Source organism: Oratosquilla oratoria, unplaced genomic scaffold (genome assembly GCF_046742065.1).
Source record: "Oratosquilla oratoria isolate Oo_2021 unplaced genomic scaffold, ASM4674206v1 SCAFFOLD131, whole genome shotgun sequence".
NCBI lineage: Eukaryota > Metazoa > Arthropoda > Malacostraca > Stomatopoda > Squillidae > Oratosquilla > Oratosquilla oratoria.
In genome coordinates, this window is record NW_027467487.1 from 107,959 (window position 1) to 133,128 (window position 25,170).

At 37.5% G+C, this 25,170-nt stretch overlaps 1 protein-coding gene across 3 annotated transcripts in view; it reads right to left on the reverse strand.

Annotated features, from left to right (window-relative positions):
* The window catches only part of LOC143022641 (uncharacterized), a 36,740-nt gene extending 11,857 nt beyond the window's left edge, over nucleotides 1-24,883 (reverse strand). The window contains exons 1-4 of one of the 3 annotated variants that reach the window (XM_076180954.1): nucleotides 23,504-24,883; nucleotides 22,129-22,277; nucleotides 21,612-21,870; nucleotides 20,447-20,519 (exon numbers count right to left, since the gene is read on the reverse strand). In XM_076180954.1, coding sequence (XP_076037069.1) covers nucleotides 20,447-20,519; nucleotides 21,612-21,793 — 255 coding nt within the window. In that variant the 5' untranslated portion in view covers nucleotides 21,794-21,870; nucleotides 22,129-22,277; nucleotides 23,504-24,883. Of the gene's footprint in view, nucleotides 1-20,446; nucleotides 20,520-21,611; nucleotides 21,871-22,128 lie in introns of all 3 variants that reach the window. The other 2 variants (XM_076180953.1, XM_076180955.1) reach the window with 2 other exon arrangements.
* Nucleotides 24,884-25,170: the final 287 nt, after the last annotated feature.

The following is a 25,170-nucleotide window of genomic DNA, read 5'->3' on the forward strand; positions in this document are numbered from 1 at the left end:
AGCAGATAATAAGAAATAAATAACAAATATTCAACTGTATATAATACATCATGTTATTTTGGCAAAGTATCATGCAGTTAATACTTTAGGGTCTATATGGGGTGCCCCTACGGACCAGAGCCACACATAATTTTTTCTGTGATACAGGAAGACTGTTCATAGAGAAATGATGACACTTCTATTATACTATGGCTGTCCCTCCGTTATGCTGTCCCCCAACCCCTTGTTACTGTAATGTACCATTTCTCTGAATATTCATTTCCTTTTTTCACCTACCCTGTAGTGGGGGAATAGAATGCTGCCACCAAGTATTCCCACTTGAGTCATAAAAAGCGAAAAAAAAAAATAGGACGGGAATAAGACTAGGTATCCTGCTACCTGTAGGCCCAAAGGGGACATTCCTAAAAAGTAAAGGCATAAGAGGGTCTAGGAGTTTTCCAACCAGTATCCTAAGGTTTGGGTCTTTTAATGTGTGTGGATGTGATACAGATGAAAGTAAAAGGAAAGAGATAGGCAGTATGTTTGTGAGAAAAAAGATGGATGTGTTGGCTTTTAGTGAAACTAAATTGAAAGGGAGGGGCAAGTGTGAGTTTGGGAGTGTAAGTGGGAGGTTCTCAGGAGTGAAGAGGGGATGAGGGAGAGAAGAGGTGGCTATACTAGTAAGTGAAGAGATAGGTAAGCATGTAGTGGAGTGGAAGGAGGTTTCTTCAAGGTTGATGTGGATGAAGGTGAAGCTGGGAGGGGAGATGTGGGTTTTTGTAAGTGCGTATGGGCCTGGTAGTGAAAAGAGTGTAGAGGAAAGGGAGGCTTTTTGGGTAGATTTAAATGAATGCATAGAGGGATTAGGGAAAAATGTCAATGTAATCATATTGGGAGACCTTAATGCTAGGTTAGGAAATGAACTGCTAGACGGAGTGATTGGGAACTATGGAGTTCCAGGAAAAAATCATAGTGGAGAGTTGATGGTGGAGATGAGCCTCAAAAGAGAGTTGATGATAGCAAATACAGTGTTTAGGAAGAAAGTCAAGTAAAAGTACACATGAGAGAGGGTGGTAGATGGAAGGGTGGCAGATAGAGCAATAACGGACAATATAGTGGTGACCAGGAGTATGGTAGGAAGAGTTAAGGATGTATATGTTCTAAGGGGAGAAAGTGGGGGAATATCAGATCATTTTCTGGTGGAAGGTAAGTTGAGAGTGGAGAATAGGTGGAGAAAGAGGAAAAGGGCAGAAGGTAGGGAGGTACTTAGAGTGAACTCCTTAAATGAGAAAGAAAAGGATAAGGAGTATAAAAAGCTGAGAGAGGAGTGGGAGGGAGTGAAGGATAGAGTCTAGGAGTAGAGGAGGAATGGGGATGGTTCAAGGAGGGAGTCATAAAGTGTGAAAGAAAAGGATAAGGAGTATAAAAAGCTGAGAGAGGAGTGGGAGGGAGTGAAGGATAGAGTCTAGGAGTGGAGGAGGAATGGGGATGGTTCAAGGAGGGAGTCATAAAGTGTGAAAAGATGGTGTGTGGAACAAGAAGGACAGGAGGAAATAGAAGGAAGGGTAGTGAGTGGTGGGATGAGGAAGCAAAGAAGGGTGTAGAAGAGAAGCAGGTTTTCATAGATTGGCTATAAATTAGGACAAGGGAACTGTATGAGAGGTACAAAGTAAAGAGAAAAGAAGTTAAGCATAAGATAAAGGAGGAAGAGAGGAGAGCAGATGGGGTAGGAGTATGACAGAAAAATTTTAAAGTAATAAAAAGATGCTTTGGTAAGAAATTATAAGAGGAAGAGGAAGCGAATCAAGTAGGGAAGAAAAGGTAAAAGGTGCAGATGGAGAGATGATAATGGAAGAGAAGGCAGTGAGAGGAAGGTGGGCAGAGTATTCTAGGGAGTTGCTAAATGTGAAGGAGGATAGGGAGGGAAAGGTAGTTGCAGTGGGAAGCCTTTGGTATATGTATGTACCGTATTTTTCGGACCATAAGGCGTGGGCAAAATCCTTAAAATCAGCCAAAATCGGGTGGTGCGCCTTATCGTGCGGTGCGCCTTATGTGTGGCTTCAGTGCAAAAAAAAAAAAAAAAAAAAAAAAAAATGCCTCGGATAGTGACGTACTATTTTGACACGTTTCGTAGCTAGCCTGATGACGGCGACAGTGCATAGGCTTGACAAAAGTTACAACCAAGTTATAACCAAGGTGCATGTATCTTGACAAGAAAATTGCGAAAACTTCGACAGTTTTCGGGTCCATGGCACCGCATTCATTCACGCTATCATGGCTATGACATGATAGCGTCCACAACACAGACAGCCATTTTGCATTGGTCTAGTCTCGCTTCACTCAGACTGTAGTCATTTGGGTATTTTTTTAGTTTCGATCATGGGCGCAATATAGCAATATAAGATTAATTATTAATTTTGTAAATTAAAATGTATCAAGGTAATATGCTAATGAAAGAAGTCGGTAGCATAGGATCGGGACGCCAACGTCTCTCACGACGACGACAACGAGGACGAGCCAGATGACATTTAATTTGCAGGGAATTATTTATTAAACACAGGTTAGATTAGGTTAGACGAATTTATCACCCTTTCATTTCTTCGACGTCGGCATCTATCATAACAAACATGGCGTACCATTCGTCCGACACGACTTCGTTACTTACGAAATACGTTTCAGCATTTTTTTTTTATTATTATTTACGCTCACAAAATTGCATATTACGTTGATACATTATAATTTACAAAATTAATAATTAATTTTCTATTGGTATATTGCGCCCATGGTCGCAACTAAAAATTTACCTTCATTTGTAATCTTGTGTTTTTAAGTGAATAGAGAATTCCGGGAATAAACTGCTACTGTTGGTTTTATTCCCCACAATTCCCGTAACATGTTTGTTGTTTTATAGGGGTATTGGCAGGGCAGACCGTCCATGGAGGTGGTCTGATTTCACTGACCAAAATAAAAAATATATCATTTATTTTTGTAATTTTGCTAAATCCCAACCGATTTTTCTCATTCAACAACGAAAATGTTCAGTTCTGAATGCACTCACATTTGCATGATTATCCGATGACGAGACCAGGTTAGCTAGGTCAACATGAAAATGGAATTCCTGATATTTGAGCTGAAGTAGTTCTCATGGGATGCAGAAAGTCGCTATGAGTACAATGCAATTTGAATTATCCATCTAGCTGTCCTAGTTCTCTAGATATTGCATTTTGAAGGAAACTCGGGCCGAAACGGTCTGACTAATCGCCGATCAAATGTAAACAATGACGGATTTTACAGACAGGCACAATTTTATATAAGAATTTAGCATATGGTTGCATTATTTGACCTATTTTCTTTAGAATGTGTGATTTCCATGTAATTTAATCAAAGAATTACGTTTTTATCCTCTGTAAAATTACCCACCACAGCTACGAATACCGTCTAATTACATGAAAATCACACAATTTAAAGAAAATAGTTTGAATAATTCAACTATATGCAATCTATTACACTAATAACACAACAGTAACAAACTTAAGGGGACCGGCTGATCAAAAGATGAAAATCTTTATTAATTGGGTTATTGCACAGAAATTTATGCCAGGAGTTAAGGACACCATATACATCTTTCCTAACCCAAAAAAACTAATCTGCAACCCTTTCATGTTTTGCCCCCCCATCTCCCTTTAAAAAAAAATGATAATTTTGAAATGACTACTCCTCCTATAATAATTGCTCTACATGAATGAAATTAATATGGTGGAAGGACCTTATCCAGACCTTCAAACTAATAGAGAGAAATTTTAGTTAAAGTAATTAGTTTGTGGAATTTTAATTTTTATATCTTTTCTCACCCCGTCCCCCTTCAAATAGGGACAAAAAATTTTTGGCAAAAATTAACCCTTTCAGATATTAAAAAAAAACGTTCTATTTCATCAATCAGGCAGATTTAGACATATTATGTGTGAATTTTCATTGAAATTGATGAAGAAGTTATGGAGGAGTAGAAATTTGAAGGTATAAAACTTAGGTTTTGAGATACGGGCCGTCAAAGTTTTCACTAACTTTGAACCCCTACATACTAATATAAATAAGGGATATCATGGCATTTCCTTATTTAGCTTTTTAGGCTTGAATGTTGATGATATTTAGAATAAAATTTATTCATATTCAGTCATATATGTTGATGTCCAGTCATATAATCCTGTCTTCTGGCTCATGGTCCCCACCTGCATTTTAGGCAGGTTATTACATTAGGGTGTCACAGCTTGCTTACTTTGTAATTCTTGCCTTTTCCTAGCTTCCTGAAGGTGTTTGGTTTGCTTGCGAGGACATGGCATCTCAAAAATAGTATAACAGCTTGTCAAATGACAAAAGGATTGATGGTGGCTTGCAGTGGAGCGTATCACTCAATTTTTGTCTACTGTTTATCGCTTTCTGAGGCATCTACCCATTCTGGGGTCTATATATAACCTCTGGTACAGAGACAAAGTTGCCAGAAGTCACTAGGAATAGCACTCAATCATTACAAATTATTGTTATTTATTGCAATAATATATATATTGTAGTGACCAATACGTATCATAGGGCCGAGATGGGGTCGAGTTGGAGGGAGGAGGGGGTTTATTTGCCATAACTACGAAAATAAGGCGAATTTTGATTAAATACTCCACATACAGACTGTCGATTGCCATACGCAGATGTAGAACTTTTTTCCCAGTTTTTCATTTTAACCCAATTTTCATCGATTCTTGACCAGCCGGTCCCCTTAATAGTGTAGCTTGATCCATACCACCAATGATCATAGATAGCGGGCAGGACGAATCGTAGCTGTGGTCCGTAATATTACGGAGGATAAAAACGTAACTTCTCTTTGATCATATGGCATGAAAATCACACATTTTAAAGAAAATAGTTCAAATAATTCAACTATAAGTCTATTACACTAATAACATAATAGTAAGAAACTTAATAGAGTGAAGTTTGATTCATACCACCAGTGATCATAGATAAGATGGCGGGATGGACGTTGATGTTGTTGTTATCCGATAATCCGACCCGATAGAAAAAAAAAAAAAAACTAATTAGTACCACCGATTTCTCAGCTCTTCCGTAACACGCTGCCTTTATTTTGGTATTAGAATAATCCGCGAGACTAGTAGTTTTCGTTCATTTTGGTCAGTTGCCAATACACTGAATTTATTTAGCTCATTTTTTACACTGAAACATAAACCAATTTTCGATTTACTGCTGAATGCAAGCCGCCATGTTTATCTTATGTTTTTATGTACCGACATGTAACTGATGATGTAATTGTTTGAAATTTACTACGATCGTAGTAAATACACTCGCATAACATTTGCATGAATGAAATTTCCCGCGGTATGTAAATTTGGCCGTTTGCATGGCGTGCGCATAAAATGACGCGCTATTGTGCTCGTCATCGACAGTGGCACCTCTGGTGGTGTTTGACCTACCTAACCAGGTGCGCCTTATGGTCAGGTGCGCTTTATGTAAGGACGGGGAATAGCAAATTACGGGTGCGCCTTATGGTCCGAAAAATACGGTACTTATTTATTCATTTTTCAGTTTGTTTATTAATATCTTTAATTATTCATTTATCTAATTACCTATTTATTCATTCATCAACATATAAATTTATTGAAAAGTCTATTTATATATATATATTTATCTATTTTTCTCTATTTAATGATTAATCAATTTTTTTTTTCATCTATTTATTTACTTATTCATTTATATGCTGACTTGTTTATTCAGCAGTTTGTGTACCTGTTTACCTATTCATTTAAATTCTTATTTATTTGTGTATTTAATTATTCATCTAATAATTAATTAACTCCCTCCTTGAACCATTTCCATTCCTCCTCTCCTAGTTCTACTCTATCCTTCACTCTCTCAGCTTCTTCTTATACTCCTTCTCCTTTTCTTTCTCATTTAAGCAGTTCACTCTAAGTACCTCCCTACCTTCTGCCCTTTTCCTCTTTCTCCACCTATCCTTCACTCTCAACATACCTTCTACCAAAAAATGATCTGATATTCCCCATCTCTCTCCCCTTAGAACATATACAACCTTAACTCTTCCTACTATACCCTTGGGTACTACTATATAGTCCATTAACACTCTATCTACCATACTTCCATCCACCACCCTCTCCCATGTTTACTTATGACTTACTTTCTTCCAAAACACTTTATATGCCATCATCTTTCTTTCGAGACACATCTCCCCCATCAACTCACCACTACAATTTTTTCCTGGAATTCCACACTTCCCAATCACTTCATCTATTGGTTCATTTCTTACCCTAGTATTAAGGTCTCCCAGTACAACTACATTGACATTTCTCCCTAATCCCTCTATGCACTCATTTAAATCCATCCAAAAAGCCTCCCTTTCTTCTACACTCTTCTCATTACACTTACAAAAACCCACATCTCCTTTCACAGCTTCACCTTCATCCACATTAACCTTGAAGAAACCTCCTTCCACTCCACTACATGCTTACATATCTCTTCACTTACTAGTATAGCCACCCCTTCTCTCCCTCGTCCTCTCTTCACTCCTGAGAACCTCCCAACTACACTCCCAAACTCACAATCGCCCCTCCCTTTCAACTTGGTTTCATTCAATACCAACACATCCATCTTTTTTATCATAAACATACTGGCTATCTCTTCTCTTTTACTCTCATCTTTACACATCCATGGGGCTACAGGTAGCAGGATTCCTAGTTCTATCCCCGTCCCATTACGAGTATGTCACCTTGTACAACTTGGTGGTAGCATTTTTCCCCCACCACAGGGTTAGGCGAAAAAAGGAAATGAATATTCAGAGAAATGGTACAGGACAGTAACAAGGGGTGGGGGGACAGCATAACAGAGGGACAGTCACAGTATAATAAAAGTATCATAATTTCTCTACAAACAGAGATTTCCTCTATCAAAGACAAAATGATGTGTGACTCTGGTCTGTAGGGGCACCCCATATACACCCTAAAGTATCAGCTGTATGTAACTTTGCCACATTAACCTGCATATACATAATGATTAATAAATATATAATAAATGATAAATAATAACTATTAATTTCTTAATTATTCTATAATGCGACACTGCTTAATTATCATATAATGCAGCACTGCTTCTGACCCAGGGCAGTGGACAGGATGCAGGGATGACCCGTCATCCAGGAGGTGCCAAGATAAGATGGAGGGTGGAGAGGAGTGGAATACATAGGAAATGGAATGGGTGGGAGTGGTTTCTATGTCTTTTTCTTTTTGGCTACCCCCCATGTAGGGGGAAAAAGCCTTTGGTATATGTATGTATGTAATTATCATATAATAGGAAATAATATATACATACATATACCAAAGGCTTTTTCCCCCTTACAAGGGAAATAGAAAAAAAAAAAAAAAAAAAATAATACAAACCACTCCCGTCGACCCTCTACCCTCTCTCTTATCTTGGCACTGGGTCAGAAGCAGTCTCGCAAGACATAGAACATCCACAGCAAGGCCGCTTCATAAAATCGGCAACCCCCCCCATCTCCGTCCCCTCATGCAGAAAAAGAGAAGACAGGGAGAAATCCCTTCGGGCTGCATCAAATTTTTCTCACACATACTACCTCACCCACCCCATCCCACCTTATGCATCACAACCTCATCCATATACAACCATTCTCCATTCACCCCTGTCTTCTGTCTTCTCCCATCCTTTCTCCACAGATATTTCCCTCTTCCCTAAAGCCCCTTCCACCCCATCCATCCATCTCATCCTAGGTCCCCCCTCATGTTCACTCACTCCACTTCTGCCTTCCACACCTATTTTACTAGTCTTTCTTCACTCATTCTTTCCATGTGTCCAAACCATCCCAACCCTATCTCTCAACTCCCTTACCACCCCCCGTTCTCCTCCTTACCTCCTCATTTCTCACTCTATCCAGCCAAACCCCTATCATACTTCTCAGGCACCTCATCTCAAACACATTCAAACTCCTTCTCTCTTCCTCTCTTATGTTCCATGTTTCTGCCCCATACAGTGCTGTCAGCACAATCACTTCTTCATACAATCTCCTCTTAGCATGGCAAATGTACATTAAACTAAGAAATGAATATGTAAAAATACACAGAGATGAAAAGAGGAATTATGAAAAAAAGATAGTAGACAAATGTGAGGAAGAACCCAGACCATTTTACAAATACGTAAATGGAAAACTGAAAAACAAACATGAAATAGAAAAACTGCACCAAGATAAAAAGGAATATACAGAAGAACTGGAAATGGGTGAAATTATGAACAACCACTTCAGAACAGTATTCACAATAGAAAACTCACCTAACAGTGTAGATAGAGAGACAGAATTATCCCCAGCAATGAAAGAAATAAACATAACACAAAAAGAAATCAGTGATCAAATTAAAACCCTGGATGTCAGAAAATCACATGGCCCAGATGGGATTGCAAACTGGATACTGAAGGAATGTATGGAAGAATTAACTGATAAAATATATAATTAAATCCTCACTTAAAGAAGGAAAAGTACCATTGGACTGGGAAATGGCAAACATTGTACCAATTTACAAGGGAGGTGATAAAGAAAATCCATCTAACTACAGACCAGTCTCACTAACAAGCACAATAGCAAAATTTTTTGTCAAAAAGAGATGGGTTAAATACCTGGAAGAAAAATCTATACTGAACCCAAATCAATTTGGATTCAGACAAGGGAGATCATGTACAACAAATCTGATCTGCTTTTACTCAAGATAAGTAGACATAATACAAGAAAGAGATTGATGGGTGGACTGTGCTTTTCTGGACCTGCAAAAGGCATTCGATAAGGTACCTCATAAGAAATTAATAAATAAGATAGAATCAAAGGGTATCAGAGGAAAATTATTGGAATGGATGGAAGACTTCCTGATTGGGAGGAAAATGAGAGTTGTAATTAGAGAAAAATTCTCCAACTAAGAAGTATAAAGCAGTGTCCCACAAGAATCTGTACTGGCCCCGATCATGTTCACCGTTTATATTAATGACATGAATGAAGGCGTGGAGTGCTATATGAATTTCTTTTGCAGATAATGCAAAATTACTTAAAAAGGTAAAAACGGAAGAGGACTGCAACTCATTGCAACAAGATCTGGACACGATATGGAATTGGACTCAAAAGTGGGAAGTGAAATTTAATATAAAGAAATGCAGTATAATGGAATTTGGAAAGAGTAAAAACAGAATATCAAAAGATTACAGAATTGGAGAAGAAAAAATAAAAAAGCAAACTGAAAAAGATCTTGGAGTGATGATTGGAAAGGACATGAAACCTGATGTATAAATAAAATATTCGGAGAAACCTACAATTTATTGAGGTCAAAGTGGCATTTACTTATATGGATGAAGAAATTATAAAAAAAATACTAACTACACTAATAAGACCAAAACTTGAGTACGCAGCATCACTTTGGACACCCAGCACCAAAAAGAATATTAAGAAACTAGAAAGATTACAAAGAGCGACAACCAAACTAGCACTGACTCTCGCCGAACTAACATATGAGCAAAGACTATCCAAACTGAACCTACCAACACTGGAACAAAGAAGAGAAAGAGGAGATTTGCTGACTATCTACAGAATAATGAAAGGAATGGAAATTTTAGACAGGAACGACCTGTTAGTGTGGGACAACGGTAAAACGAGAGGACACGGAAAAAAACTGAAAAAAGATAGTTATAGAAAAAACTTCGGAACAGTTTCCCACACAGAGTGATTAATACATGGAACAAATTAGACAACAACACATTATGTGCAAACACTATTCAAGATTTTAAGATAAAACTTGATGCGGAGAGATACAAAGATGGGTCACCATGAGCATAGCTCCCCTCCCGTATATTACAACTAGGTAAATAAATACAACTAGGTAAATAAATTTCCAAATGTCTATTTCTCATTACACTTTTTTAATCCACCAAGGCACTTACTTGCTTCTCTTAATGTACATGATAAATAATAGATATTAAATTATATACAACAAATAATATATGATAGATAATAAATAATAAATAAGTTCCAGATTATAAATAATCAACAGTATATAATAAATGATAAATCATATATAATAAATATTAGATAAAATATAATAAATGGTGAATGATAAATAATAGGTAATAAATTATGAATTACAATTAGTATATAATATAAAGTATATCATAAATAACGAATAATAAATTATAGATGTATATAGTCATGATAATTACCAATATATTTGTTTTTTCATATATTCATTTCTAGATTTATTCTTTTATAAATCTATTCTTTGATCTTTGTTATATATTCATCTCTTCATGTATTATTTTATTTATTTACTTATTCATTTATTTGCTGACTTTTTCAACTTTTGCTATTAAAGTGACGATAGTTGGTTATGAAGTCCGGTTTCCTGTTCTTTGTACCGAGTTTGTTCAGTTTTAGTAATTTCCTCGTTTGAGGACCTAATTTTCTTTGACGGGAATTGCCGGCTAAGGAGACTTTGTTATTCTCAAGAACTTTCGAAATTCATTGAATTGTTCCTTCAACTTGGTGGCCTCTATTGTTATATTGTCGTGGTTTCCCTTGATCTGTTTGCCTTCTTTCAATTTAAACATGTATTTAAACCAAATTGATGATTTTTTCTTAAATTCTGTCTTAATTGTTGCTTAGTTTGCAAGACAGTTTTTGGTACGACTGTCTTACTCTTGTGTATTTGGTGACGAGTTTGTTGGGGTTGCCGCTTCGATATGACTAGCAACAATAAATCCTTGTCTGACTTGGAGGTTTTGAAAAAACTCCGAAGACAGAGAGGTCATAAAAAGGGCCTTATCTCTAAGGACTTTAAGGTTCTAAATTCACAGTCTGACTCTTTATTTATTTCCGTCCTTGACAACATGTTAATTCAGATTGAGCATTTCCTCTCAAAAATACAAGATTTAGATGATGACATTTCGACTTGCTCCTCGAAGAAGAAAAGGACGAGGATATGGAAAAATCCAGGGCTTACTGCCTGTCCATTCTTCTTTAAATGTCTCCTTTTAAGGAACGGAGACAAGAGTTAAAGGGAGTTCTTGACTCTAAAATTGGTGAAAAATCTAGCAAGTCTACTGCTGTTAATTCTGTAAAACTTCTTCCTCCTATTGTTCTTCAAAATTTTGAGAAAAATTCCAACAATCCATTTGCTTATTTCAATTTTAAAAAGGGTTTTCTGAATGCCTTAGCTGGTATCCCCAATCTGACTAACAGTCAGAAGTAAATTTATTTCAAGGGATATCTCAGAGGGGAGGCTTTCCATTTTGTGGAGAATGTACTAGTGGATGATTCAAATTATGACTCTGCATTCCTTCTTTTTGATGAGTTGTATTTAAAAAAACAGGAATTACTGGACAAGGTGTTGATTTCCATTATCAATGCACCGGAGGTCTCACCCTTAAGGGACCTAGAAAGTTACATTAGGTCTGTAGATTCCAAGCTACAAGACCTTAAGGGAATTGGAGTAGATTTCACTAAGCCAGGAAGCGAGGGCCTTCTTTTGATCAGTAAATTAATTTTAAATAAGTTACCTAAATTGTTCTAAATTGAACTGTCTTGAGTGATTAATTCTAATTACCCCAATTTTAACCAACTCAAGGAAGTTTACCAGTCACTTTTAGTTAGACTTAAAATGGGATCAGATGATCTTAGTGTCAAACCTAAACGAAGTCTTTCTACCAGCTCCCTTGCTTTCGAGGAAAATTCCTTGAAAAAACCTCTTGATTCCTGTAAGGGAGTTGGTGGCTCCTTTAAGGTCAATTCAGATTCCTTTAAGAAGTCTATCAGTAGATGTAGATTTTGCCCTGCTTCCGACCATGCTAGTTTGAAGTGTACTTCATATATTTCCCTTGAGGACAGGAAAGTTAGAGCAGCTCAATTAGGACTGTGCAATAGATATCTAAATCATGGACATGGTTCTTTGGAATGCCCCGGGTTAAAGGCTGCTCTGCCTTACAAATGTTTTGTTTGCAACAAACCCGAGTACCATGGAGCCATGTGTCCTATGGCTTATAAGTCACCACTTTCTGAAGGTAAAGTGTTTAATTTTCATAATCTATCCAATTCCATTGTTCCTTTGGTTTCCCTTCCTATTAGCAGAGGCAAGAGAACTGCCCAATGTCTCTTTTTGTTGGACACTGGAGCCCAGTTTTCTATTATTAACAAGGAATTTGTAGAGGACGGAGTCAGACCTTGTTTAAGTCCTCCTATGGACAAGTTAGTTTCTTCCTTTGGTTTACCTCTAATGAATAAAAGAGGTTTTAACTACACTGCTAACTTAAAACTCCCCTCAGGGATGAATTTGTTTAGTTTGATTTTTGCTATAGAAGGATTCAACTTGTCCTTACAAATTCCTTCCTTATCCTCTGTACTACTTAGTATAAATAATCACAATTTTTTTGTTTCACCTAGTTTTCCAAAAGTGAAGGGAGATCAACTGAACGTTTTAGGCATCATAGGAAATGATATTCTTCAAAACTTTAAACATTTTTCAATTGAAAGTGCCCCCTTATATGGTAGCCCGTCATGCAAGGTTATCAAACTTGCTGATGGTTTCATTCCATACGTGGGACTCAATATATCCCTCCTAGTGAGAAGCCTTTCTACTTAAAGAGAATGATAAGGGGGATTCCAGAAATGCCCTCTAATGAAATGCAAAATGTTGATAGTTTCAAATGTAAGGAGAGGCCTCTAAGGGTAAAACCAAATTCTGACCTTGGATTGGATTCATTTAATTGCTTAGAGGAATATCATAGAGATTCTCGTTTTTTATAATTCCTCTTTCAAGACCAATGGAATTTCTCTAAAACCTGAGAAGAGTACTTCCCTTTCTCTGTCTAAAAGGACTGTTAAATACTTTCCTCCCAGAAGGTTAGGCAAGGAAAGGTTACTTGTCAACTTCTGTTTAGAACCTGGAAGTTCTCAATTTGATCCTTTGCAGGAAGTCTTTATTAATTCTAATGTAGAGTATGGTCTTGACAATTTCTATTCTTTAGAGTCCATTGGCATTAAAGAGGAACTTGATAGATTTAAACAGTCCATTTCCTTCAAGAATGGATACTACTATGTGAAGATCCCGTGGTAAAAGGATTTGGTGGACCTTGTTCCCTCTAATCTGAAGATTGCCTTTGCAGTGGCCCAAAGGGTTTATGACAAACTTGAGCAAAAGGGGCTTAGAGAGGAATATGAAGCTGTGTTTGACCAGCAAGAGGCCTTGGGTATTATTGAGCCAGTAACTAAAAGAGTCCCTGGACAAATCTTCATACCCTATAGACATGTGTTGAAGGATGATGATCTTGCCACTTCTAGAATAAGGACAGTTTTCAATTGATCTCTTAAAGTAGGAAAAGCTGTATTCCCGGGAGTTGAATTAATGAACAACCTCCTCTCCCTCTTGTTGTATTTCAGAACCAGTAATTATGTCATTTTGGCTGATGTTATGAAAGCCTTCTTGCACATCCGTCTGAAGGATGAGGCTGATCGTAACAGATTCTGTTTCTTTAGGAGGATTAACGACCAGTAGGTATAATACTATCATTTTTGGCTTCATTCGCTCTCCTTTCATTCTGAATTTTATTATCCAACACCATCTTTTTTTGCAGCCTGACACTCTAACTGTCTCCTTAATTGAGGATAAATTTGATGTAGATAATTTGGTATTTGTTCCCTCCCTGCTATGGTCGAGAAGATTAATGAGATCATGCTCAATGGAGGTTTACCTCTCAGGGAGTAGACATGCAACTTAACTTCTGTTCTTTCTGTTCTTGATCAAGAAGTAGTTTGCAATAAAGAGGTAAAAGTGTTGGGATATATTTATAATAAGGATTATGATACTTTGAGAATCAAGGATGTTTCCCTTGACAAAGATGCCTCAACCAAAAGACAAGTTTTGTCTTCCTTGTCTTCTGTATTTGATCCTTTAGGGCTTTTCTCTCCTGATGCTGTTGCATGTTATTAGAGAGATGTGCCAAAAGATGGTGGATTGGGATTGGAAATTAGATAGCGAGTTACTTGCTAGATGGAACAAGTTATGTGAAAATTTTAGGGAGGTTAATAACCTATCCTTTAAAAGGAAAACTTTCTGTTCTGAATCTCCCCTCAAATTATTTGTATTTGCTGATGCTTCCAAGGAAGCGTATGGATGTGCCATCTATGTAGGGCAAGAAAGAAGAGAATTAAAGGAGTCTAATACCTCTCTTCTATTTGCCAAGGTCAAGGTGGCTCCTATTAAACAAAGAACTTTACTGTCTTTGGAGCTTATGGCAACTTCTCTCTCTTTGAAATGCCTCAGCACTATTTTTGAGGAAGGACTGATATCTGCCCCACTGGTTGAATTTGTGTTTCTTTTTGTTAATAGTCAAGTTGCCCTTTCTTGGATCCTGACCAACAAGGTTCCTAAGAAAATGATATTTGTTAATAATAGATTAAAAGGAAATTTCCAACCTCTTGGAAATTTTCAAGGCCAAGTTCAAACCTATTTCTTTTACTTATGTTCCTTCTGAACATAATATGGCTGATTTCCTAACTAAACCTTGTAGTGCTAAGGTGTTCAAGGAAAAATTCAATTGGTGGATTTATGGACCTGAATGGTTGTTGTTGCCACCTCATACTTGGCCAAAGGATCCTAATGTTCAGGCTAGAGAGTTGGAACCCTTTGAAGAGGCCTCAGACTTAGAGGAGGTTAACTCTTTACAAGACGACTGTGTCTCTCTGGAACCTACCTCTTTGAGGCCAACTCGTAAGACTGCCCTGGGCTCTAGAGACCTAGTAGAGTCTCTAGCACTCAAAAACTTGTTGTAAATTTTGCTCAAAAGTGTTACATTTCTTAAACACTTTAATTTTGTTGTCAGGGAGGCTGTGGTAATTATTGTTGGGGAATTGCATTGTTTACCTTAAGTTACAGCAATTTCCCTCAAGGCTTGTTTAATTTCGATTCAGGAACCTTTCCTGAAACTGCGAACCACACTATCGTAACTTTAATTAAGAAACAATTAAATTCCCCTCCCTCTTTATTTTATTAAACCTATGATGTAATTTTGGTTTATAAATCGGGAACTTTGAGAATTTGAAGCTTTTATGAACACGTAAGAGTCCCTGCCAAACGACACTGCTTTTCGTCAACTGAACGTCAGATTACCTTCAGCACTGGTACCAGATGCTTCTCTCAAGAAAAGGAGGAAAAAGAGATTGCCAAAGAAATACTAAAAGAGTTACAAACAGATGAGTTACGCTGGGACCGAGAAATCGAGGAAACCCATAGAATGGGCAGGTACTCTAAAGATAAACAGCATAGACCACTAAAAGTTAAACTTAAATTGCAATCAAGCGCAGAAGAAATATTATCTAGAACAATAAGATTAGCAAACAGTGAACAGTACAAAAGTATTTGGATAAAAAAAGAAATGAGTGAGGAAGAAAAAGAGAAAGAAAAAGAACTTAGGCGAATCAAAGGAATGAGAATAGAACTGAAAAGGAAAAGGAGGAGTCTTTTTGGAGAGTGATAGACATGAGGCTGAGAAAAAGATATATAGGGAAAATGGAAACAAAGAAGACAGAAGGGAAGGAGGAGAAAAGAAACTAAAAATAGCTTATACAAATATAGATGGAATAATCTCAGGAATAAACGAACTAAATGATTATCTAGTCTCAGAAGAACCAGACATAATGGGAATTGTAGAAACCAAATTAAAGTACACCCTAACACCCCACACTGTGGGACAAGGTGTATACAACTGTTGGACAAAGAATAGAAAGAACAAACAGGGCGTAGGTGTTCTAATATTGACTAAGAAAGATTTGAGTGTAACAAAAATAACTGAAGGAAAATACAATGTAGAATCAATTATAGTACAAGTCGAAGGTAAACAAATGAAGAAAAGAAAATTTGTAGTGGTATATGTACCTCCTAAAACACAAGCCTGGACAGAAAGGGATCATTCCGAGTTACTAGAAGATACAAAGGATGAATTAATTGAAACACTGAAAGATGGAGGAAATACAGTAATTATGGGTGACTTTAATTCAAAAGAAATATGCTGGGAAGAAATGACAGTGAAGGGGGGAGAGAAACACTGGGGCAATGTACTCCTTGACTTGACCATTGAATACACAATGATCCAGTGGATTAAAGAAAATACTAGATACAGAGGAAATGAAGAACCCTCAAAATTGGACTTAATACTTACGACAGAACCTGAGATTATTGAAAAAATTGATTATAAAACTCCGATAGGAAAAAGTGACCACGTACTAATTGAAATGGAATTGAAAGAACAAATGGACCAAATCAAAAATGATAAACATAAAATAGGAAGACCTATGTATAACAAAACAAACTTTGAGAAACTTAAAACATTCTTTCACAATGCAAACTGGGGAAAAATTCCAAAACGAAGATACAGGGATAGAAGAAAAATGGAACATACTAAAAGAAATTTATAATGAAGGAGTGAACAAATATGTACCACAACAAAAAATGGAAAAGGCATACATAAAGAGCTGCTACAACAAAAGATGTAGTGAAGCTAAGGAAAAAAGAGACAAAGCTTGGAAAAAGTGGAAAAGAGATAAGAAACAAAGCAAATGGCAAACATACATCAAACTAAGAAACGAATATGTAAAAATACACAGAGATGAAAAGAGGAATTATGAAAAAAGGATAATAGACAAATGTAAGGAAGAACCCAAACTATTTTACAAATATGTAAATGGAAAACTGAAAAACAAACAAGAAATAGAAAAACTGCGCCAAGATAAAAAGGAATATACAGAAGAACTGGAAATGGGTGAAATTATGAACAACCACTTCAGATCAGTATTCACAATAGAAAACTCGCCTAACAGTGTAGATAGAGAGAATTATCCCCAGCAATGAAAGAAATAAACGTAACACAAAAAGAAATCAGTGATCAAATTAAAACCCTTGATGTCAGAAAATCACATGGCCCATACGGGATTGCAAACTGGATACTGAAGGAATGTATGGAAGAATTAACTGATAAAATATATAATATAATTAAATCCTCACTTAAAGAAGGAAAAGTACCATTGGACTGGAAAAAGGCAAACATTGTACCAATTTATAAGGGAGGTGATAAAGAAGATCCATCTAACTACAGACCGGTCTCACTAACAAGCACAATAGCAAAAATTTGTGAAAGAGTTGTCAATAACAGATGGTTTAAATACCTGAAAGAAAAATCTATACTGAACCCAAATCAATTTGGATTCAGACAAGGGAGATTATGTACAACAAATCTGATCTGCTTTTACTCAAGATTAGTAGACATAATACAAGAAAGAGATGGATGGGCGGACTGTGCTTTCCTGGACCTGCAAAAGGCATTCGATAAGGTACCTCATAAGAAATTAATAAATAAGATAGAATCAAAGGGTGGAATCAGAGGAAAATTATTGGAATGGATGGAAGACTTCCTGATTGGGGGGAAATTGAGAGTTGTAATTAGAGAAAAATTCTCCAACTGGGAAGAAGTAAAAAGCGGTGTCCCGCAAGGATCGTTACTGGCCCCGATCATGTTCGCCGTATACATTAATGACATGAATGAAGGCGTGGAGTGCTATATGAATTTTTTTGCAGATGCAAAATTACTTAAAAAGGTAAAAACGGAAGAGGATTGCAACTCATTGCAACAAGATCTGGACACGATATGGAATTGGACTCAAAAGTGGGAAGTGAAATTTAATATAAAGAAATGCAGTATAATGGAATTTGGAAAGAGTAAAAACAGAATATCAAAAGATTACAGAATTGGAGAAGAAAAAAAAAAAAAGCAAACTCTGAAAAAGATCTTGGAGTGATGATTGGAAAGGACATGAAACCTGATAAGCATATAAATAAAATATTCGGAGAAACCTACAACTTATTGAGGTCAATCAAAGTGGTATTTACTTATATGGATGAAGAAATGATAAAGAAAATACTAACTACACTAATAAGACCAAAACTTGAGTACGCAGCATCACTTTGGACACCCAGCACCAAAAAGAATATTAAGAAACTAGAAAGATTACAAAGAGCGACAACCAAACTAGCACTGACTCTCGCCGAACTAACATATGAGCAAAGACTATCCAAACTGAACCTACCAACACTGGAACAAAGAAGAGAAAGAGGAGATTTGCTGACTATCTACAGAATAATGAAAGGAATGGAAGTTTTAGACAGGAACGACCTGTTAGTGTGGGACAACGGTAAAACGAGGGGACAACGGTAAAACAAGGGGACACCGGTAAAATGAGAGGACACGGAAAAAACTGAAAAAAGATAGCTATAGAAAAAACTTGAAAAGGAACAGTTTCCCACACAGAGTGATTAATACATGGAACAAATTAGACAACAAAACAGTATGTGCAAACACTATACAAGATTTTAAGATAAAACTTGATGCGGAGAGATACAAAGACGGTCACCACGAGCATAGCTCCCCTCCCGTATATTACAACTAAGTAAATAGGAAGCCATCAAGATTTCACTTCAACTTCAGACTACTAATGTCTGAGAACAGAAACAAGTAAGTTCTCAGACTGTACAGATGAAATTTGTAAACCATAAATACGGTACTACTTAATTTCTTATATATTTGTGTATTTACTTATTTTTATAATCATTCAGTAATTCTTTAATCGGCTATTCTTTTGTTGATTTGTTTATCTATATATTTGTTCAGTTATTTGTGTATTTATTTATCTAGTTCCTCATATATTTATTTGTTCATCTTTTTATTTACCTCTTTACTCATTTATCTATTCATCTATTTATTTGTTTAATATTTTTAATTGTTTATCTTTTTATCAATCTATTTATTCATTAATTTATTTATCTATTGATGTAAATATCCAACTATTTATTTAATAAGCTATCTATGTGCTGCAACTGTGAGCCTTAGACATATGCATACACTGCAGATGTCTCAAGTGAAGACAAAACACACTAAGAGCAATTAAGAATTCTTATCCAACTTTCATTGACTAGACTATAAATGACACAAATTGTATTGGAAGCTGTTTATTATGCTTGTTTGTTTGAATTCACTGATATAAAGTTTATTTAGTATCTCCAAACCAAAATTCTATCTGTATTTTGATAGTCTCTACCCAAGTGACCAAAAAAAACAAAAAAAAAAACAAAACAAAAAAAAACAGATTTACTAGAGCTTTCAGGGTATCAAGGCATTATGTCAAAACAAGGGTGGCCTATATTTTGGACGTGATTTTTTGTTAAGCTCTGAATAGATTATTTGGGGGATTTTGCATGTTAAAGTACTTTATATTTTTGGATTATGGTGAAAAAGTTCGCTTTGTAAAATGTTTTTCCTCTTTTTGCCAATATTATACCTGATACTCCTGGACTACACATACATACATATACTGTACATTGATAAGGCCTAGACTAGAGTATGCGGCGACATTGTGGTCCCCCAGTACCAAAAAGAATATAAAGAAAATATTCCAAAGAGCAGCTACAAAAATGGCACCTGCACTTGCAAACCTATCATACGAGGAGAGATTGGATAAACTGGAGTTACCGACACAGGAGCAAAGAAGAGAGAGAGGTGACCTATTGACCATCTACAGAATCATGTAAGGCACAGAGATACTTGATAGAGAGGACTTACTTAACTGGGACAAGAGAAACACAAGAGGACATGGAAAGAAAATAAAAAAACATAGCTATAGAAGAGAACTGAAGAAAAACAGTTTTCCACATAGAGTTTTGGACACTTGGAACAAACTGGATAATGAAATAGTATGCACAAAAACCATTCATGAGTTTAAAAGCAAACTAGACACTGCGTGATACAATGGCGGGACACCACGAGCATAGCTCCCCTTCCCGCAAAATACAACTAGGTAAAGACCAAGGCTTTTTCCCCCTTACAAGGGAGGTAGCCAAAGAGAAAAAGGCATAAAATCATTCCCACCCATTCCATCCCTAAATACACTCCACTCCCCTCCACCCTCCCTCCTATCTTAGCACCTCCTGGATGATGGGTCATCCCTGCACCTTGTCCACTGCCCTGGGCCAGAGGCAGTGTCGCAAGTTACAGCACATCCACAGCAAGGCTGCCTCATTAAATCAGCGACCCCCCCTCTCCATCCCCCCATTCTACATAAAATGGACTACACACGCAATAGAAAAGGAATGCAGAACATTAGTGACATCATGTCGCTTGCCTCTGACCAGCCTCAATGGAAATACGATCATATTTATTTCAAATTTATTTTTCCTCATTCTGCATTAAATATCTGCATTTTCACTTGTGCTGCCATATCATGGAGTGAATACATGCATTTTCATACAAATACCTTTATCAGATAATTTTGGCAATGAACATCAATTAAAAAAACAGGAGTTCCAGTGATATCTACCAAGGCAAGCTTCCATAGATACTGAAATGGCACCTCGCAGGTTTCAATCCCGGGACCCTCAGGACGCAGCCCACTGAAAAACCACATGAGAAAAAGCACGGTGCTGCTGAGATTCGAACTTGGATCTGCTGATACGGTGTCAGCCATGTGTGCCATCATACCACAGTGTCATGCACTCATCTAAGGTAATTAGTACCATACATATTTCATATCAATACTTTATGTTATAGACCATAATACTGTACTGTATATTGCAAGGTTATAATGTTAATGTTACATACATACATATATACACCAAAGGCTTTTTTCCCCCTTTGTAAGGGAGGTAGCCAAAAACAAAGGCATAAAAACTACTCCCACCCATTCCATCCCCATCACACTCCACTCACCTCCGCCCTCTTCCCTCCCTCTTATCTTGGCACCTCCTGGATGATGGGTCATCCCTGCATCTCGCCCACTGCCCTGGGTCAGAAGCAGTGTCACAAGACACAGCACATCCACAGCAAGGCTGCTTCATTAATTCGACAAACCCCCTCTCCATTCCCTCATGCAGAAAAGAAGATGGGGAGAAATCCCTTCAGACTCCGTCAAATTATTTCTCGGACATACTCCCTCACCCTCATTCCCTACCCATTCCACCTCATGCATCACAACATCATTCATATACAATCATTCTCCATTCACCCCTGTCTTCTGTCCTCTCCTGTCCTTCCTCAACAAACATTCCCCTCTTTCCCAAAGCCCCTTTTACCCCATCCATCCATCTCATCCTAGGTCGATCCCTCATGTTCATTCCTTCCACACCTCTTTTACTAATCTTTCTTCATTCATTCTTCCCATGCATCCAAACCGTCCCAATACTCTTTCATCAACCCCATCTCCCAACTCCCTTTCCACCCCTGTTCTCCTCTTCACCTCATTTCTCACACTATCCAGCCTAGTAACCCTTATCATACTTCTCAGAGACCTCATCCCAAACACATTCAAACTCCTCCTCTCTTCCTCCCTTACGTTCCATGTTTCTGCCCTGTACAGTGCTGTTGGCATAATCACTCCTTCATACAATCTCCTCCTAGCATCCATTCCCAAATTTCTATTTAATTGTCTCCTGATGTCATCCAGGTCTGTCCTGTTTGGAGTGATTATAAGCACATTGTCCACATACCTGAGCCATATTGGCCTCCTTCCTACCATATGAGAGTAGTGGTCCTTCTCTTGGACCTCCATGAAGAGGCAAGCAGCCACGGCACTCAGAGGTGACCCCATTGCTAGGCCATTGTGCTGAAGAAACTCTTCTCCCTCAAAGGTGAATGAACCAAAGTTTACGCACATGGATACCAGCTTCATGAAGTCTCCCCTGGGCAGCGGCAACTCCTCCTCGTCCACCTTGATGACCACTCTCCACACTGCCTCCAAAGCGCCATCTATGGGAATTTGTGTGAATAAGGACTTGACATCATAACTGGCCATTTTCATGCACCTCATGCTTATCCCCTTTAATCTGCGCAGCAGGTCCTCTGAGTTTCTTAGATGAGACCCACTTATGGATCCCATGGCTCTGGATAGGGGCTTGGCCAAAACTTTTGCTAGTCATTTATTTTTCCTCACTCTGTGTTAAGTATCTGTGTTTTCACTTGTGCTGCTATTTCATGGAGTGAATATAAGCATTTTCATACAAATACCTTTATCAGATCATTTTGGCAATGAATACTAATTCAAAGAACAAGAGTTCCAGTGACATCTACCAAGGCGAGCTTCCATAGATACTAGAATGGCACCTCCCAGGTTTCGAACTCAGGACCCTCGGGATGCAGCCCAGTGACTCTAACCACTGAACCACCACAACATGAAAAAAGAGAAAAAATCAAAAGCACGGCACCACCGAGATTTAAACTCAGATCTGCTGATACGGTGTCAGCCATGTGTGCCATCACACCACAGCACCATGCACTCATCTAAGGTAATTAGTACCATATATATTTCATATCAATACGGCAGAGACTTCAACAAAAACTCTTATGGATAAGGTAACCAGGGCATTTGTTTTGTGACTTTATGTTATAGACCATAATACTGTATATTGCAAGGTTATAATGTTAATTTACATACATATATATACCAAAGGCTTTTTTCCCCCCTTGTAAGGGAGGTAGCCAAAAAACAAAGGCATAAAAACTACTCCCACCCATTCCATCCCCATCACACTCCACTCACCTCTGGCCTCTTCCCTTCCTCTTATCTTGGTACCTCCTGGATGACGGGTCATCCCTGTATCTCGCCCACTGCCCTGGATCAGTAGTGTCACAAGACACAGCACATTCACAGCAAGGCTGCTTCAATAATTCGGCGAACCCCCTCTCCATCCCCTCATGCAGAAAAGAAGATGGGGAGAAATCCCTTCGGACTGTGTCAAATTATTTCTCATACATACACCCTCACCCCCCATCCCCCACCCATTCCACCTCATGCATCACATCATTCATATACAACAATTCTCCATTCACCCCTGTCTTCTGTCCTCTCCTGTCCTTCCTCAACAAACATTCCCCTCTTCCCAAAGCCCCTTTTACCCCATCCATCCATCTCATCCTAGGTCGATCCCTCATGTTCACTCCTTCCACATCTCTTTTACTAATCTTTCTTCACTCATTCTTTCCATGCATCCAAACCATCCCAATACTCTTTAATCTACCCTATCTCCCAACTCCCTTTCCACCCCTGTTCTCCTCTTCACCTCCTCATTTCTCACTCTATCCAGCCTAGTAACTCCTATCATACTTCTCAGAGACTTCATCTCAAACACATTCAAACTCCTCCTCTCTTCCTCCCTTATGTTCCATGTGCCTGTCCTGTACAGTGCTGTCAGCACAATCACTCCTTCATACAATCTCCTCCTAGCATCCATTCCCAAATTTCTATTTTTGCTTCTGTATTATTTAACAGACTTAATATTAAATTTTTAAATGTAATGTTAAGTCTGTTAAATGATACAGAAGCAAAAATACACCTTCAACACTGGACAAAAGATAAATCGATTCCTATTGAGGCTGCACATACCTGCTATCTCTCCAGCGAGGCATCTTGGGGTCAGAGAGAAGCAACATGACATCATCAATCCTTGACATTTGTTTTCTATGGCGTGCAAGAAGATATACGGCTTCATTGGTAAATAGAGTGATATAAAAACAGCAAGATGAATAGTATTAATGTAGACATTTATAGGAATGACAAAATAGGGAGTATGAAAGAGAAGAGTGGAAGAGCCAAGGAAGAAAGGCAATGAATTGCTTGATGAAAACAGGGACCGCAAATCTTAGCAGTTGTGGACACGTCTTTATGTGAAGGCATTAGAACTGTCATTGGATGTAACACTTTATACTTGTCTATATCTATCTGCATTGATCTACCTTACTACCTATGTATTTACCTAAGCATATCTACCTATTTACACACCTAACTATGAATATAGGCATGTGTATGTATGTATTTACCTAGTTGTATTTTGCAGAAGAAGAGCTATGCTCATAGTGACCCACAGTTATATCTTTTTGCATCCATGTATCTATTACTCTGTGTGGAAAGCTGTTCTTTTTCAAATCTCTTCTGTAACTGTCCTTCTTAAGTTTCTTCTCATGTCCTCAACTATTTCTTCTGTCCCATTTAAGTAGATCATCCCTGTCAAGGATTTCCATCCCTTTCATAAGGCTGTAGAATGTAGATGGTTATCAAATCACCTCTTTCTCTTCTTTGCTCCAGAGTTAGTAAGTTTAGTTTGTCCAATCTTTGTTTGTATGTCAACTTGCTAAGTGTTGTTGCCATCTTTATTAATACTCTTTGAATTCTTTCTAGTTTCTTTATGTTTTTATTGTACTGGGTGTCCATAGTGATGCTGCATATCTAAATTTGGTCTTATCAGTGTAACTAGTATTCTCTTTACCATTTCCTTGTCCATGTAGTCAAAGGCCACTTTCATTGCCCTTGTTAAATTGTAAGTTTCTCCAACTATTTTGTTTACATGTTTGTCTGGGGACATGTCGTTTGAGATAATTACTACTAGGTTTCTAAGTTTACTTTTGTTAACTTCCTTTGTTCCAATTTTGTATTGACCAGATATTCTATTTTTACTTTTTCCAAATTCCATTATATTACATTTCTTAATGTTGAAATTCACTTCATTCTTTATATTCCATTTCCAGACTTTGTCCAGGTCTTCTTGAAAAGATTTGCAATCTTCTTCTTTACTTACTCTCTTTAATACTTTTGCATCATCTGCAAAGAAGTTTATATAACATTCAATCCTTCATCCATGTCGTTTATATAAACAGTAAACATTATCAGACCAACACGGAGCCTTGGGGGTCTCCAATTATCTTGCTCACCCAATCTGAGTTCTTTTCTTTAAGTACCACTCTCATTTTTCTTCCGTTCAAGAAGTCTTTCATCCATTCCAATAATTTCCCCTGTATTCCAGCTAATGTTTCAATTTTTCCTAGTAGCTTTTTGTGTGGTATTTTGTCAAAAGCTGTTTGTAAGTCCAGGATGGCACAGCCTGCCCAACCATCTCTTCTATTATATCTACCAATCGTGAGTAAAAGCATACTAAGTTTGTAGTACATGATCTTCCACTTGTAAATCATAATTGGTTGGGGTTTAGTATTTTGTTCTCTTCCAAGTGTTTAGTCCATTTATTTTTGATAACTTTCACATATTTTTGAAATTGTGCT